Source organism: Saccoglossus kowalevskii, chromosome 9 (genome assembly GCF_978046115.1).
Source record: "Saccoglossus kowalevskii chromosome 9, keSacKowa6.1, whole genome shotgun sequence".
NCBI classification, from domain to species: domain Eukaryota; kingdom Metazoa; phylum Hemichordata; class Enteropneusta; family Harrimaniidae; genus Saccoglossus; species Saccoglossus kowalevskii.
Window position 1 is genome coordinate 35,916,372 of NC_140649.1, and position 16,381 is coordinate 35,932,752.

A 16,381-nucleotide genomic window follows, 5' to 3' on the forward strand; every position below is an offset into this window, starting at 1 on the left:
AACTAATCAAATCTGCGCTTTAGTTCAGAGCATCTATTTACCAAGTTTCATTAAAATCCAATGAGTGGTTCTTTAGATATCAGTGGAACAATCATAGAACAGCTAAAAATCATGCAAATTAGGTAATTATTATATGCATGGATTTTTACCAAAACCTAATCAAATCTGTGCAATGGCCCAGAGCATCTATGCACCAAGTTTCATCAAAAATCAATGTATGGTTCTTGAGATATCAGTGGAACAGACACACACACACACACACACAGACAGACACAGACACACAGACACACTAACTGCAAAGACTCATCGCACACGGGAGTCAAAAAAAATAACATGAATAGCAAACATTCTCACAAAACCTGATATGTAGTTAAAAAAAACTGACTTACTGCATCAATACAGACTCCATTATTGAAACATGGGCCAGAGAGGCATTCGTTAAAGTCAATCTCACAGTCGTCACCGATGAAACCAGCCATACAGGAGCATGTGTATCCAGATGTGGTCAAGATATCTACTTCACAAGTGCCACCATTATTACAAGGATTAACTACAAAATACAATGATAACATTTTGAATTATACCAGCAATTCTCCTTGAAATATCACTATGAAGGATACAGAACATTCCCAGGTAATGCGTAATCATTCAAATTCGCATTTCCTAATATGGTAGGATGAAAATACCCCATAAAATACCGCAAAATAACGGCAAGCTGTAACTTATGGCGTTACGGTGACAGATGTATAATAATATATTATATTTGCATAATATGTTACAATTACATAACTTCAATTTAAGACATGCAAAATATTAAAACTACTACCCGGTACTTGTTTTGCTTATTTCTGAAAATTAGACTTAAAATTGTCTTAACCTTTTGATTAATACAGTAAGTTACATGAAGACATGACTGGAAATGCTACATTCAAATTCAAAAAATATGCTTTCATTGGCTATTCATGTAGCCACTTGGTAAATGTTCATTACCCAACAGTTTTTGTGGGTTTCCTTCAATCATTGGTCGATTTACCGTTATGCATCCGTGAACATGTTTTGATTTTAAAACAATAACACATTTAGAAATATTTGATAAAAAAATATTCATGCCTTCATCAAATTCACTGTACAATTTTTTCTGATGAGATTTTGTGTAATTTGAGTATTTCTTTCATATTATTATTTTTATCAGCTATAATACTCATCATGATTCTTAAAGGTCCTAAAATGACATTTTTTCAAATTATTTGAATTGTGAAAGGTGACACAATGAAATGGCTAGACTAGTCTGTGATACGCATGGTGTTTAAATTGACATTGATGAGTGGTTAGTGTAAGTAGCACTAACACGAAATGCTATTAGATCTAGTGGTTAAATGAAACTTGGCCCAGTGCTGAAATATCAGCCATTGTAGTGGCAAAATGTACATAATCTGAGAGGGCTGGGATGTTATTGTTAGACAGTAAGCTAGTAAATACATGTACTAATTGGCAAAAAAAATTAGTCCTCATATTATTGAAAAATGTATAAATTGTGAAGTGTTGAAATATCTCATACATGTAACTCATTTCATCCCAGGGATGTCATGCAATCAAGAACAAATATTGTAACTGTTGTGAAACATATCTGTTTGGGATACGTTGGCACTTAAAAAAAGTATGATAACAAATTGTGTGGTTTTATTTTGTGTAAGGTGATGAAAATTTACTTTGGTTAATAACTCATATCAATACACTAGTTTCACATCAGATTGTCACTTCCACTAATAATAATAATGAGGGGTATCTGTATTGCACCTATTATTATAAATAAAGCTCTAGATCATGCATAACATAACAAGAGTAAACAAAAACAAATAATATTCACATACAACAATTGGTTTGAAAGTCAAAAACTGCATATTACAAACTATAACCTGCTTAATATAAATCACTAAAAAAAATGTGACAATTTAAAACTTACCAAAGCAGTAATCGCAGAAATAGGAACTGTCTAAATTTTGACAATAAACTGCGGATGGACATGGATTTGTTGAGCAGTAATTCACCTGTTCACAGTTTGCACCAATAAACATGTCTGCACAAACACATGTGTATTGGGTATTGAATTCGACATTAGGTGTGGGCACACACTGCGCACCATTCAGACAGGGATTGTCAAAGCATGTGTAGGGATTCTCACAAAGCTGACCAATAAATCCAGGAGCACAGACGCATCTGAAACAGTGACAATAATAATTATGAATGTACATTTCACATCATTCTGTATTTGCTCTATCAGTAGTGGTCACTGCTATTGAAAAAAATAATAGACTAGAAAAGGCAACTCATTTTTGTTTTTCTCTCACCATTTCGAAAAATTTGCATTGTGGTGAGAATCCTTGCATCAGCAAATAATCTAAATTCCTACAAATAAAAGTCAATTTCACAATTTTAGTCTGAAACTTATTTTTAAGAGTGTACATAAAAGACAGAGATAACTCGTATTTGAATGTTGCAGTATAATAATTCTTGGATCGTGTGCACTCTATTATAAAGCAAATACATAATATATTCAAAACTGTAATAACTCCCTGGTTTACCGGTAATATAAATCTAACACAAGTGTCAACTGCCAACAGGAAATAATAATAAACATGACATGTTGAACAAAACAAATTATGGTAGCATTAAAACTCCACAGATGTTGAATCTCAAGAAATGTTTGATATGGTTCCATGCAACATGCCTAACACTGAACATTGAAAAATAACAATAACATAACTTTATTTACATGTACACATGAAGCTAAAAAGTTATAATTAAAAATGCTGTATTGATTAAAAAACAGTTTTAATATTACAAACAACTGAACAACAATTTGTTGCATCATTGTGTATTATACAATACATTCTGCATTTAGTAGCATAGATATCTGGATATGAAAAGATCTGGCAGATTTGATTATATATGATATGTTGGTTGGTGTTGGCAATGTATCAGAATGTTGACAGTGTGTTGGTGAGTACTAAATGTGTCTACTAAACATAAAAAGATGCAGACAACATGATGGAGCATGACCAGCAGGACAGATGTTGGTCAGAATAGAAGTGATAAATAGTAAGAACATGTTGGATGATTAAAGCAGCTAATGCATTGGAAGATGTTGAATAATGTAGGCAACATATTGCTGAATGTTGATACAACCAGGTAACAATTGGTAGATGTTGATCAAAGCTGGTAATCTATTCGAAGATGTTGATCAATGCAGGCATTATGTTGGTGGATGTTGAACCATGGACAGTATAGTTTGAACAAGGCAGACAACCGGTTTGTGGATGTTTATCAAAGCAGGCAAAATGTTGGTGGATTTTGATCAAAGCAGACATGTTGGTGGATGTTGATCAAAGCAGGGAACATGTTGGTGGATGTTGATCGAAACATGTAATACATATATTGGTAAAGGAAGTGATATAAGCAGCAATTAGATAAATGATTATGACAGCCAAGTTTAGCAATGTAATAAGATTGAACTCAATTTTCTTATACTATGAAGGTTACAGCATGGATAGTGGAATTCACTGCGTACCAAATATACTTACAATCCAGGGCAGATCAGATGCCACTATACTGCACTCAGCTAAAAGGAAGGCACAACAGAGGGTGTTCAAGAATTGAGGAAGACATAACTACGAGAGGAAGAGAAATATAAATCAACTGGAAACACCAAGGAATGTTACACCAGGAAAGAAAGATAGTGTTATAACTACAAAGTTTGTAACCTGACATTTTCAGAAAAAATATACCTCTTCTTTATATACATGTAGCTGGATGTACTTGTTTATGTTTTGCTGGTATATTTAATTTTTTACATCTAAAATACAATAGTGGAATTGTTCATGGCTTACATGTCACATGGCTTACATGTCACAGCAAATTGCAAGCTAGTAATGAAAGGTACACATCGTTTTTTGTGAGACTCACAAACAAATGCCGTGACAGGCACTACCTTTAGCTGCATCCTGCTATATAATGTATACAAGTTAGTGAATACTGTAAATGACATTATTTAATTAATTAATGCAATTTTTGAGTAATTTCTAGTGCAGTAAAAATGTCATTAGAGTAAAATATGGATAGGGAGTCACAGTGGATTTTGAGAATTTAGTCTAAATAACCACAACATACATAGCGACAATAATTCATAGTGTACACATGTATAATTTGAAGTCAATAAATATTCATATTCAAACAAATATTGGATATAAGTTTTGTTTAGGTGTATATTAGTTTAAACTGGTGTGTACAAAAATATTAAGGTAGAAAGATCTTTGGGTCTTTCTGGGTTGTCGAGAATATTAGTTTCCAAGTAATATTTTCAAACTTTTCAATCACAAACTAGAAGCAATTAAAACTGAATTCAGTGAGAATTACAGAAAATGTGAATAAAATTACAAGAATTTTGAGCATAAAAGAGATTTGACACTCATGTGCAAATTGGGATGATACTGTTTTATAATGGACCACAAGGATATTGAAATGTGATGGAGTACATCTTACCTGTAACTGTTGGTCTGATCGATACAAGTTGCTCCATTTTGACAGTTATGGTTCTCACAGTCATCAACTTCCAAGTCACAATTTACACCAGTATATCCTGATTATGATGAAAAGCAATTAATAGAAAAACATTTACAAAATAAAACAGTTATAACCGCATTTCCTGTTGTTGTTTTCATGTGTATGACATGCTTTCCATTTTTTTGAATATGACAATAAAACCACTAATTTCAGTTTACATAAATAAAATTTAATAATAAATTACGGAAACATCCTCTGAGTGAAACATGAGCAATGTCAATTTCCCTTTCCCCTGGCATTGGAAATAACTCACCTGCCACACAGGTACATGCATACTGATCAGGACCAGTATCATAACATTCACCATTAACACATGGATTACCAGCGCAAGCTGGTAATGTACTATCACAAAACTCCCCTTCATATCCATCAAAACAAAGACATGTGAAGTCAGTAAGTGTTGATATGCACACACCACCATTCAGACAGGGACTACTGATACATGGGTCATTATATTGACATCGATCTCCAGTTAGACCAGGAGGACATCTAAAAACAGTAATAAGAAATAAACTATCACAATGACATGTACTCACAAAACCTACATGTATGTGTTTCAGATATTTATTACAAGATAACTGATGTGTTATCAATTTCTGTTTCTAGATTTAACCGACACTCAGAAATAGTTAAGGACAAATAAAAATAAAACCAATATTGTCATCGGTTAAATTCACAAAAAATCCAAAAATAACTGTAGTGAATGCACAAAACATTACGTCACATAAACAGACAGATGGAATCCAACAGACAAGTCCTCAATTTGAATAAGCTGAAATTATCAATGACAATGATTCTCACTGTAAAAAGTTGACATTCTCCCAGTAAAGATGTTGTCCTGCATGTCTCAACTCATCAAATATAGAAAAATGCATAAATATGACGCCATAACTTTTCAAAGACATTGAAAACTTGACTGGTTTTATACTACATTATGCTAGCAAAATTATTGACCTATAAACTACTGTGGAATACTTTATTTTCGCTGGAATTAATTTTCACTGAAAAGGCTTTTTGGGCGTTTTGTATGGAATTTATTTTCACCGATTTTTGATGAGTTTAATGTGAAATATCAGAGAAAAAAAAAGTTTATTCACTGGATTTTATTTTCATGGAATCATCCTTTCAGCGAAAATAAATTCCAAGCGAAAATAAAGTATTCTACAGTAATGCACCAAGAGTTTAGATTTTATATGAGTCTAATGTATGCTGAGATCAGCTTTAATTTGTACAAAGAAATAATGTCCATGAGTTTCACAAGTAAAGAAATATTGCTAAGAATGAGTAAACTGCATTTCCTAGTTGATAATGTAAGGCACAATTAAGTGATAATATGATGTCACATACTTGAGGATTACCGGTAAGCTTGGAGAAAAAACAACTGAAACTAGACTTTTGCCACAGAGGGAGTTTTACTTGTGATGTCACTTCCTGAAGAGGCGAAGTAATTTGGTGACATTTAGTCTTTTCAAACACCCCTGCAAATCTCCCTGCAACATTTCAGTAGTTACACATTGCTTACCTGCAGACAACAGATCCCAATGAATCTTCTAAACAGTCTCCACCATTGCAAGGGTTTGGAAAACAACCAACAGATTGGATTATTTCTGTCTCGCAAAGCAATCCAGTGTATCCACTGACACACTCACAGAACACCTGGTAGACAAAGTAAGAAATCAGATGTTACTCCAGCTGTCAAATTTCACCATTTATATTGTACAAACACTTTATAATAACAAGGTAACAAACACTGCTGTGCTAATAGAGATGGAATCTTATCTGACAACCAAATCTCAAAGCGCATACATTTCTACCTCATCTATTCTAACATACCATATACAAGTTAAACCAAGACATTTCCCTGACAACTGCAGGGAAAGGGGGGAAGTACATGTAAGTAATTTATCAATTGATGAATAGATGCCGCACTAGGTTACAAAATAACAGAGCAGTTTGTGATGTACAGTTGTATGATTAAATAAGATGGCAGACCTGTCAATTTATCCATTGATATTACTCCAGTGTAACATAAGTATATATCCAACAAGCAGATAGCATTTGGCCACAGAAACCACATACAATGAGACATGTCTGATTATTATCCTATCATAATGACTTTATGACAATTTCCTGCTATATTCCAGTATCAACCATGCATTTTCAAATGCAATGTTGCATATAATTTTTGATGTGTGCCACTTGTTCTTGTGAACTTGAAGTATGGTCTGCATCCAGGGGTGTACAGTAGTTTTTCATTTATTCTGTTCATTCAATACAATGTAGGGTATATGCTTTTATTTTAATCAGAACCAACACTCCTATAAGTAACTGTCTGTCCATATCACATGCTAAATTTTGTCCGAATGCATGGTTCGGAAAAATTGATGTATATTGCACAATTAGTCCAGTCATTCTAGTAAAAAAAGGGGGCCAACCCGTCACAAATTGCAACAGAAATAATTTCTTCACCGTGCTTTTCGAAAAGGTATCTAGATTGACATACTAAAAGTCTAGGAAAATCTAGGCTTCCGAAATATACCTAATTTGCATATATTCAAAATGGCCGTTTTGCACATTTTTACAAAAACTATTTGAACATATCTTTAATTCTAGATGAGGTATTATAAAAATTCATGATGCCATGATACTGTTTTGAGTCGGAGAAGGTACAAGAGTGCCAAATGTGTTGGTTGGGTAGATGAAAATTTGTATAAGTCCAATATGGCCGCGATAATATAATTATTTAATTAACTTCTCTTCCGGCTTCTCTTCTATGTGACATAAGTAATAAGTTTAAGATATAGAATACAATTTTAAACAGAATCGTGCAGTACAGAAAAGATGTAAATAAATGGTTTCCTGGGTAGACGGATGCTTCATCTGCATAAATCCAACATGGCCGTCACATCTAAAAATGAAACACCTGCTATACTATATACATAATAGACCATTTAAACATAAATTTTCAACTCTATAAACTATATTTTTGATTTAACAAACTGTATTATATAGTTATATTTCTGTCCAAAATTTATTGTTTGATTAATGTAATTGCTAATCGTCATCGCTATCTTCATCAGATATCTGAACTACATTTGTGCAATAGATCCTCGACATTGACCACAAACTGCAGAACATTCAAGGTTGTGCTTTCTGCACGCACATCTGACTGCAACAATCTGTGGAGCAGTTGTATCTACAGGAATTACGATTGTTGTAGATTGCGTGCTGGGATTTGCTTCCTGTTGAGAAACCCGATTTGTGTCTTTATCACTACTTGATTGTTCATAAAGGTGACACACCCGTCAGAGAAGGACAGGGCCTCTAATTCAGCCCAACGCTTACCTGAGGCGAGGGCAGGAAGACTGTCTTCCACGTCAAAAGTGGTGCTGATCGGAAAGGCTCAGTCTGCTTAGAGCAGCCAACACAACTGATAATTTCAAATTGGTTGGTTCCCTCGTTCGGGGTCTAGGCCTCTGATTAAACAGTAAACAGTCTCCTAATAATAGGACAACCGGCTAGTCTCGTCCCCAAAGAATCCCAATGGTGGGTTACAAGGCTGACCTATAGCCAACAATTGCTGAAAGGATGATGGACAAAAAGTCAGCTGTCTGGCCAACAAAGGATGACATGGATCTCTCTTCCACCACACCAATCAGTGTATGCACGTAATTTTGAGGCGTAGGCTGTGTTGGTGGGATCCCTGTTTGCCCTGGACGTTAGCAGCCCACTGAGTGAGTCAACTGAGAGCCTTGATGCGTGTAAGTGGTAAACCATTGGCCTCAAAGGCAGTGCGCCTTCCGGTTGGGACAGCAGATCTGGAAGTACCCATGGTGTTTCGACTAACATTTCCAACAGTAGTGGAAACCAGACCTTGCTTGGCCCTTTTGGCATTCCGGGGTGTAGTGAATAGGTCTAACCTTGGACCGTCCCACCGCCGAAACAGTCTGGAGGTTACCCATTGGGGTATCCACAACTCCGCATTCTGGAGACGCCGCCGCCACGAGAGGGTGTCCGCTTGACTGTTTCTCAGCTCCACATTGTATTTCAGGTACCAAAGTAGAATTTGCTCTGCTAGGACTGACAATGATGGGGGATCTGGCCCCCCTCCTTGTAGCTATAGAAGACCACTGCTATGTTGTCCGTGCGAAGCAGCTATGGGTAGAAAGTGAAGTAGTGCTAAGCACACTTCTTTCAGTTTGAGCCAGTTGATATGGCAGTCGTGAATCTAACACAGGGGCCATATTTTCCATTGGGCTTGTTCGTCCAATAGGTGCACTCCCCAACATGTGAGGGAGGCATCCGTTTCCAGAGTAATAACTGTGGCAAGTGGGTCCAAAAAAAAAAACCCTGCCTGTTGGCACATCCACATTCTATCAGATTGCTCCCGCTTTGCGGGGCTCCCCTGGCAGTGCCTCAAACAGGGATCTGTTACACGCTGCCTCCGAACTGGAATATACCGACACAATCAGTGCGACAGAGATGTGTGGGTTCGGCAGTTCCACATTGAGGTGATCTTTCCTCCGCCGAGGGGAGACCCCGCGTGGCCTGTAGAAGTTGATAGGTTTGATACCTCCCGCCGGACATATTCCCATCCCCCTTCTTCCTGGTGGCGCGTCGCCACTCTTCCCTCCCCCAGAAGAGGCAGGACGCTTGCCTCCTGGCTACTTCTGGCCAGTAGATGCCGACTTTGGTCGTTACGTTTTCTCAGCTTGGTGTCCTTACTGCTTGCCTTTGGCAGAAGCCAAACTGGCTCGCAGGTCTCACCTGTACCAACTGGTCAGTGGGATCCCAAGGCACCGAGACTGCTCCTTCCATTCTCAAAAAAGAAGAGGGTGGGGGAGGTCCAGTCTGCGTAACTGAGGCGGTGGTGTACCCAGTGAAAACAGTCAAAACTGCATTCCGCTGTACAGAGGCAGCCCCTGCCATGAGAGCCAGATGACACTGCAGGATATCCCGCTTAGCCGTGTGGTGTCCCATCAATGGCTGTGTCTGCTGGTCTAGGAAGCTGGTGTGTTCTGTCATTGAGACTTCAGAGTGCTGGCGGCGCAAAACAATGCGTTCCATTTGGCTGGCCACAACTCAAAGGTTAAGGGTCGCCACTCTGCTCTCAGTGCGTGGATTGTTTCCGAATAACCGGTCGAAATATTCCATTAACACGCCCCCCTTCCCACCGAACCAAAAAAAAATTGTGGTACCGGGGTCAGGAGGAGAACCAAAGGATCGGATCTGGGCGTGATATTTGACTACAGACTCCGGGTGGGGGTGGGTGGGGGTTGAACATCGGCTCACGGAGTCATTATGAGGAACATACTTTGAGGAGCTTCCCGAGGTTGCACATTTAAATGATACTATTTTGACGGCCATATTGGATTTATGCAAATGGATTGTTATTCAATCAAATGTCTCACAATCACATACATACACACAGACCAAACCATATTGCAGCAACTTGAATATCTAAAAAATGTCATCTAGAATTAAAGATATGTCCTAATAGTTATATTTTCCATAAAAAAATGCACCAAACAGCCATTTTGAATATATGCAAATTAGGTATATTTCGGAAGCCTAGATTTTCCTAGACTTTTAGTATGTCAATCTAGGCACCTCCCTGGAATGTATTGTGAAGAAATTATTTCTGTTGCAATTTGTGATGGGTCAAACCATAAATTGACTGGACTAAATTGTACCATGCACTATTTTATAATTAAAGATTCTTAGTATTTGATTTTGATCAGATTGGAAGCATTGGCGAAAATACATAGCTCAATCAGATTTAATACAGTATATAGTGAAATAAATAAAACAAGAATAACATGATGTTCAATTGCCAAAAGAGGCTGTCTCACTGAACAGAATTGGTTAAGCTATAATGTAATGACTGAATAAATGGAAATGGCTTGTAATATCATGCTAACTGTACCTGATCATTGATTTCCCAGCAGATTCCATCATTAGCACACGGATTGGGCAAACACACACCAAGTTGTAGTTCACAAAAATTACCAGCATACCCCTCTGCACAACTACAGAAAGGACCTACAGACAATAAAAACAAAAGATATCATACAAGGTACCCATAGAGGGAGTCACTCATGCAGTTTCATTTTCTGAAGTGTACATACAAGTGATTGCCACTGTGAGCTGACATACCTGAAGCTTTTGTCCCACTAAATTACAAAGAAGGGCCAACTTCTATGATTTATTTGGGGTGTGAAAATTAATTACTGCTGCTGCCATAATGTTTTATACACCAAAACAGCAACATTTCCAGCTAATGGCCATGTGTGAAAATCTTTATCTAATATTAGCTTGAGACATGTAAAATTTCTTTCAGCAAGTTAACTGCATGGTTACTGTAAAACTAATGAGATGATGACAGTAGTATTTGCCTATGAGACTTGACACTGCAATTTTTGGAAATTTAACATTTTTGTCACCGGGAATTCAACGTTGCTGATTATAAAATGATGATACACACTTGGGAAAAAAAAACACATATATAATTTGTCAGAGTTATGCTCACCTAATGCATCAGTGAAACACATTCCTCCATTTTGACATGGCTGTGGAGTGCATGATGATACACTAGTTTCACAGCGGTCACCGATAAACCCAGCATAACACTGACACTCATAGCCACCATCTATATCAATACATAAGCCACTATTATAGCAAGGGTTACTATCACATGGATCAGACACAATATCCTCACAGTTTTCTCCAGTGAATGGTGGGGTACAAATACACACGTAGGAAGTATATCCCTGATCCACACACTCTCCAGAATTCTGGCACGGGTTAGAGCTGCAGGGAAGAGGTGGCAGTATTTCATCACAGTTGGTTCCGGTGTATCCACTGAAGCAGGTGCAGAAATAAGCATCCCCGCTGATCTGACACTCGCCATTAACGCATGGTTCCAAATCACAAGCAGTAATTTGCCTTTCACAGTCCCGTCCAGTGTATCCAGCAGCACACGTGCATGTATAGTCATTGACTAAATTGTTACAAATCGCACCATTCTGACATGGATCGGTGTCGCAGGGTAGAATTAAAATATCGCATATAGACCCAGTATACCCTGTAAAGCAGGTGCATGTGAAAGTATCAACAGTGTATTCACACAGCCCAAACACGCATGGGTTATTGTCACATGGCGTGACTAACGTCTCGCAGTTGTTCCCAATATAGTTAACCTGACATGTACACTTGTAGCTTGAACTGTTGATGACTTCGCAAACTCCATTATTCAAACACGGCTGAGTATCGCATGGCGTGACTTCCAGATCACAATTTGTACCACGGTAACCAGCATCACAAACACAAACATATGAACTTCCAACTTGCTGGCAGATTCCATGAACGCATGGATCAGGGTTACATGGGATATCAACCTCGCACCGTTCGCCGGTATATCCGGGATTGCATTCACAGGTGTAGGAAGCGACACCGTCAATACAACGGCCATTGTTAAAGCAAGGCGCGACCTGCGAGGCCAAGCATTCATCAATATCATTCTCACAGTTGTCGCCAGTATATCCGTTCACGCAGAAACATGAATACTCTCCTTCATTAAGGTTACCAGGGCATCCAGGTACCCCTTTCTGGCAACAATATCCATAGTTTTTACATGGATTTGGATCACAGGAGTCTACTACCTCTGTACAATACTGTCCAGTAAAGCCAACACTGCAGCTACAGGTATAGCCATTGACTTCATCTATGCATGTGCCTAAAAATCAAAAACAAAATATTAGTATCTGAATTAAAATACCGGGGTAATATGTCTAATTTCTAATTAAACCTGTCACTTTTCATGAAATAAACCAGCACAATTTGTTTCATAATATTTAAAATGTTTATAAATTTCTTAAAAATATACATAATTTTGCAGTAAATTTTAGGCAAGAAGAATTATGGTAGTTGAAGTGATGAGAATAAAGGAGAGTTTTAAAATAGAAGAGGTAAAGTGTAAAATGTAAGACCACTTTTTATGTACAATACCCATGAAATAGACAATACCGGGTAGTGACAATTTTTATGACATTTTATTATTTTCTCCACATAAACTTTGATATTACAATGCTTTACAAAAAACATTAATGTATTTAATGACAAAATGTATTTTCATTGTTGCTGTGGAAACTGTTTGCATATTATAAAAAACTGTTTGACCAAACCTTTTTCAACAGAATAAATTCAATTTGATTTGTGCATATGCTACAGTTAGAAATTTTTTTGCTAATATGAGAAGTTCATTTTATAGTTCATACATGTATGCTTCTGTTAAAACTGTAATATGTTGACCCCCTAACTAAGTTTTAATTTTAAACTTATGTGAGTAGTCTGCACAATTCCTGAGTAATAAATAAGAAGACTAGATATTCTCATCTTCTGTTTCTACTTGGACCAGCATTTTAAATTTACTCACCTTGTGGTCCACACAGATTTGAAACACAGTCATCAATGTCATCTTCACAGTATCTACCAGTGTACCCAGTCAGACACAAGCATGATGGCTCAATCTGACCTATAGGGGGCGGTTGGCATATCCCACCATTGAAGCAAGGATTGGTGTTGCAAGGCGCAGGCAATTCACAGTTGACACCGGCTCTGTTATCGGGACAAAGACAGACGTAGGAATTGATGCCATCTACACATGTGCCACCAAATATGCAAGGAGCTGAAGCGCAGTCGTTAATGTTGGATTCACAATTGACACCTGGATGATAATAATAATGACAATGAAGAACACATAGACTTACATAGCAACAACATATCATTTAATTACAATATGTCAGAAAAAAAAAGGGTCATCAATTTAGTACTCATAGCATCAAGGAAGAATAATGCACATATATTTGGTAAGAAAACAAAATTCTATACCAAAAAGTTCAATGTTTCAACAAATAATTTGAACATTTTTGTTGGAGTCATGATTTGTTTTTCACATACATTCCTGTACCAATGAGATTTAAAAGAATATTATAAGCCCATAGCAATAACAGATTTTGCAGAAATAGGTTGGACGCTGTCTGAAGATCAGATGTGCTTCTAATGGAACAAATGAGTTAGTGAGATCATCATCAATATATTAAATATTTTAAATTCATTCACTATTGTTGTATACATTACCTGCAAATCCCACTAAGCAGGCACAGAAATAACGATTCACTTCATCCTGACATTGACCACCATTTTGACACGGCTGACTTGAACATTCGTTGATCTCCACTTCACAAAGTAAGCTGGTATAACCCGGTGCACATGCACAGATAAAACTACCAATGTTTACTGGGTCATTCTGACAAACTGCATTGTTTTCACAGGGATTGGAATTGCAGGCATTGATCAGTGTTTCACAGTTGGTTCCCCCATGTGTAGATAGACATTCACATGTATAAGCATTTATCAAGTTATTACATGTGCCTGAAAATGGAAATAGACTGAGGATCAAAACATAACAAGAATGAATACATATAATTTTATTATGTCAAATATTGCAAATCAATTTTTAAAGTTTACTGAAATGTGCATCAAGCTCTGTAGCCAATGTGAAACTCAGGGATCTCACCAGCCCAACGTACTGAAATGTGCATCAAGCTCTGTAGCCAATGTGAAACTCAGGGATCTCACCAGCCCAATGAGAGTGCTGGTTATTAAGCTTGGTCACACATGCACATATTAAAGTCAAAATATAATATGTTTATTTTTCAGATTTCAAACTACCGGGGGTATATCAATTTACTTCAAAATAAACATATTCATATAACATAAATCCCTGGAAACATTGCAGGAAACTTTTGGCGGGAAAATATGATGATGGTCTAAGAAGTAATGCTTTCACTCCCACACACCATATGACCATTGTGTGCCATATACACCCTGTGGCCAATACATACAAAATCTCATACTAGTATACCTATATCTATAGACATAATATTACAATATTTGAAATTATTTCTACTTTTACATGTATAAAATACATTTCACAGTGAAAATATCTACAAATTATATAACTAATGGAAAAGTTAATTCTCTAAATATTAAATACTATTTCATTTGCATATACCCGGTAGTCATGCGATCAAATATGGCCACCACTTTCACTGTGCATTATGTCTAAAAAGTTATAAATATGAAATAAAACAAAATATTATTTCCTTTCATATATGTTGTTTATTTGAAAGAGAAACTGATAACTGCCATATATGCATAAGATATGACATTTACATGTTTTGTCAAAAATGAAAAAAAAATAATATTTTGCCATTAGGTTGTTAGCAGTGCAAAAATTCACCACAAAACTCGGCATTATGGGAGCAACAGGGTTAGGGATATAGTTAAAGTTTTGGGATTCAAAAGAAGAAGATAAATATTAAATAAATCATTTTTATACATTCAACATAATTTATGCACAGGGATTAGAACTATACCCAGATAGAGTACCGCGATAATGTGTGAGCACTGAAAGCACAGCTCTGAATGATAGACCTATAGAATGTCAGAAATAATAAAATAATACACTAATACCATGAAGAGAAGACTTTTATGAAAGCATTTTTTCGGGGTCCAATAAATCTGAAATGGTTTTAATTAATATTACCAGATGACTATGGATAACCATTACGTTATTTCATTGGATGGTTAAAAAACATGTTTGTTGAAATTAAAACTTCTATAAGCTTACCTCCATTTTGACAAGGTCCACTGCTGCATTCGTCTATGTTGATCTCACAGAAAATACCTGTGTATCCCGGATTACAATCACATACATATGCATTGATCAGGTCTACACAGTTTCCATTATTCTGACATGGATTACTGGCACATTCGTGAGTTTCAGTCTCACAGTGTAACCCATAGTAACCAGCAGCGCACTCACACTGGTAACCTCCAACAAGGTCAGTGCATGTACCAGCGTGATAACATGGATTACTGGCGCATTCATTGATTTGGTTCTCACATTGGGTACCGAGGAATCCACTAGCGCACTGACATATGAACAAATCCAGCAAGTTTGTGCATGTCCCACCGTTCATACATGGGTTACTTGCACACTCATCAATTTCAACATCACAGTTGACACCCTGATACCCTACGCTACACGTACAAGTATAACCATTGACAAGGTCTACACAGGTAGATCCAGCGCTACACGGATTGCTGGCACACTCATTGACGTCAATTTGGCATTCAGTACCAACATACCCCACAACACACTGGCACAGGTATCCGTTAATTCCATCTAAACACTGGCCATTATTTTGGCAGGGATTACTACCACATTCATTGATATTAAATTCACACACTAGTCCCAGAAATCCATCGGGACAGATGCACGAAAAGTGGTTGATTTCATCCTGACAAACACCACCATTTTGACAGGGATTACTGGAACACTCGTACAGTTCAGAACCGCAGTTTTCACCAGTGTAACCAGACGGGCAGATACAACCATAACCGTTGATCTGATCCATGCATTCACCACCATTTAAGCAAGCATTGGTAGCGCAATCATCTATATCAGTTTCACAGTTCGTCCCTGCATGGAAACAAACCAATAACAACTTTAATATTTTTGTTATTAAATATACAACAAATATTGATTTTGATGAAAATATGCAGATGGACGACCATATATAACAAATGAAAGGCAAATGAGATACCATATATGAACATACTGCAACTATTACAACCTTGCTGATTGTGAATCTAGATTATTAAGATAAGAAATGAGTGAATGGATACAAACTAA

The 16,381-nt window shown here is 36.9% G+C and overlaps 1 protein-coding gene across 1 annotated transcript in view; it reads right to left on the reverse strand.

The window, feature by feature from the left end:
* Positions 1 to 16,381, reverse strand: part of LOC100375739 (uncharacterized) — a 70,592-nt gene that overhangs the window by 18,305 nt on the left and 35,906 nt on the right. Inside the window, exons 21-30 of the mRNA XM_085504084.1 lie at positions 15,314 to 16,168; positions 13,759 to 14,052; positions 13,055 to 13,345; positions 11,150 to 12,355; positions 10,547 to 10,662; positions 6,143 to 6,276; positions 4,874 to 5,109; positions 4,540 to 4,636; positions 1,964 to 2,217; positions 390 to 550 (exon numbers count right to left, since the gene is read on the reverse strand). Coding sequence (XP_085360210.1) covers positions 390 to 550; positions 1,964 to 2,217; positions 4,540 to 4,636; positions 4,874 to 5,109; positions 6,143 to 6,276; positions 10,547 to 10,662; positions 11,150 to 12,355; positions 13,055 to 13,345; positions 13,759 to 14,052; positions 15,314 to 16,168 — 3,644 coding nt within the window. The remainder of the gene's footprint in view (positions 1 to 389; positions 551 to 1,963; positions 2,218 to 4,539; positions 4,637 to 4,873; positions 5,110 to 6,142; positions 6,277 to 10,546; positions 10,663 to 11,149; positions 12,356 to 13,054; positions 13,346 to 13,758; positions 14,053 to 15,313; positions 16,169 to 16,381) is intronic.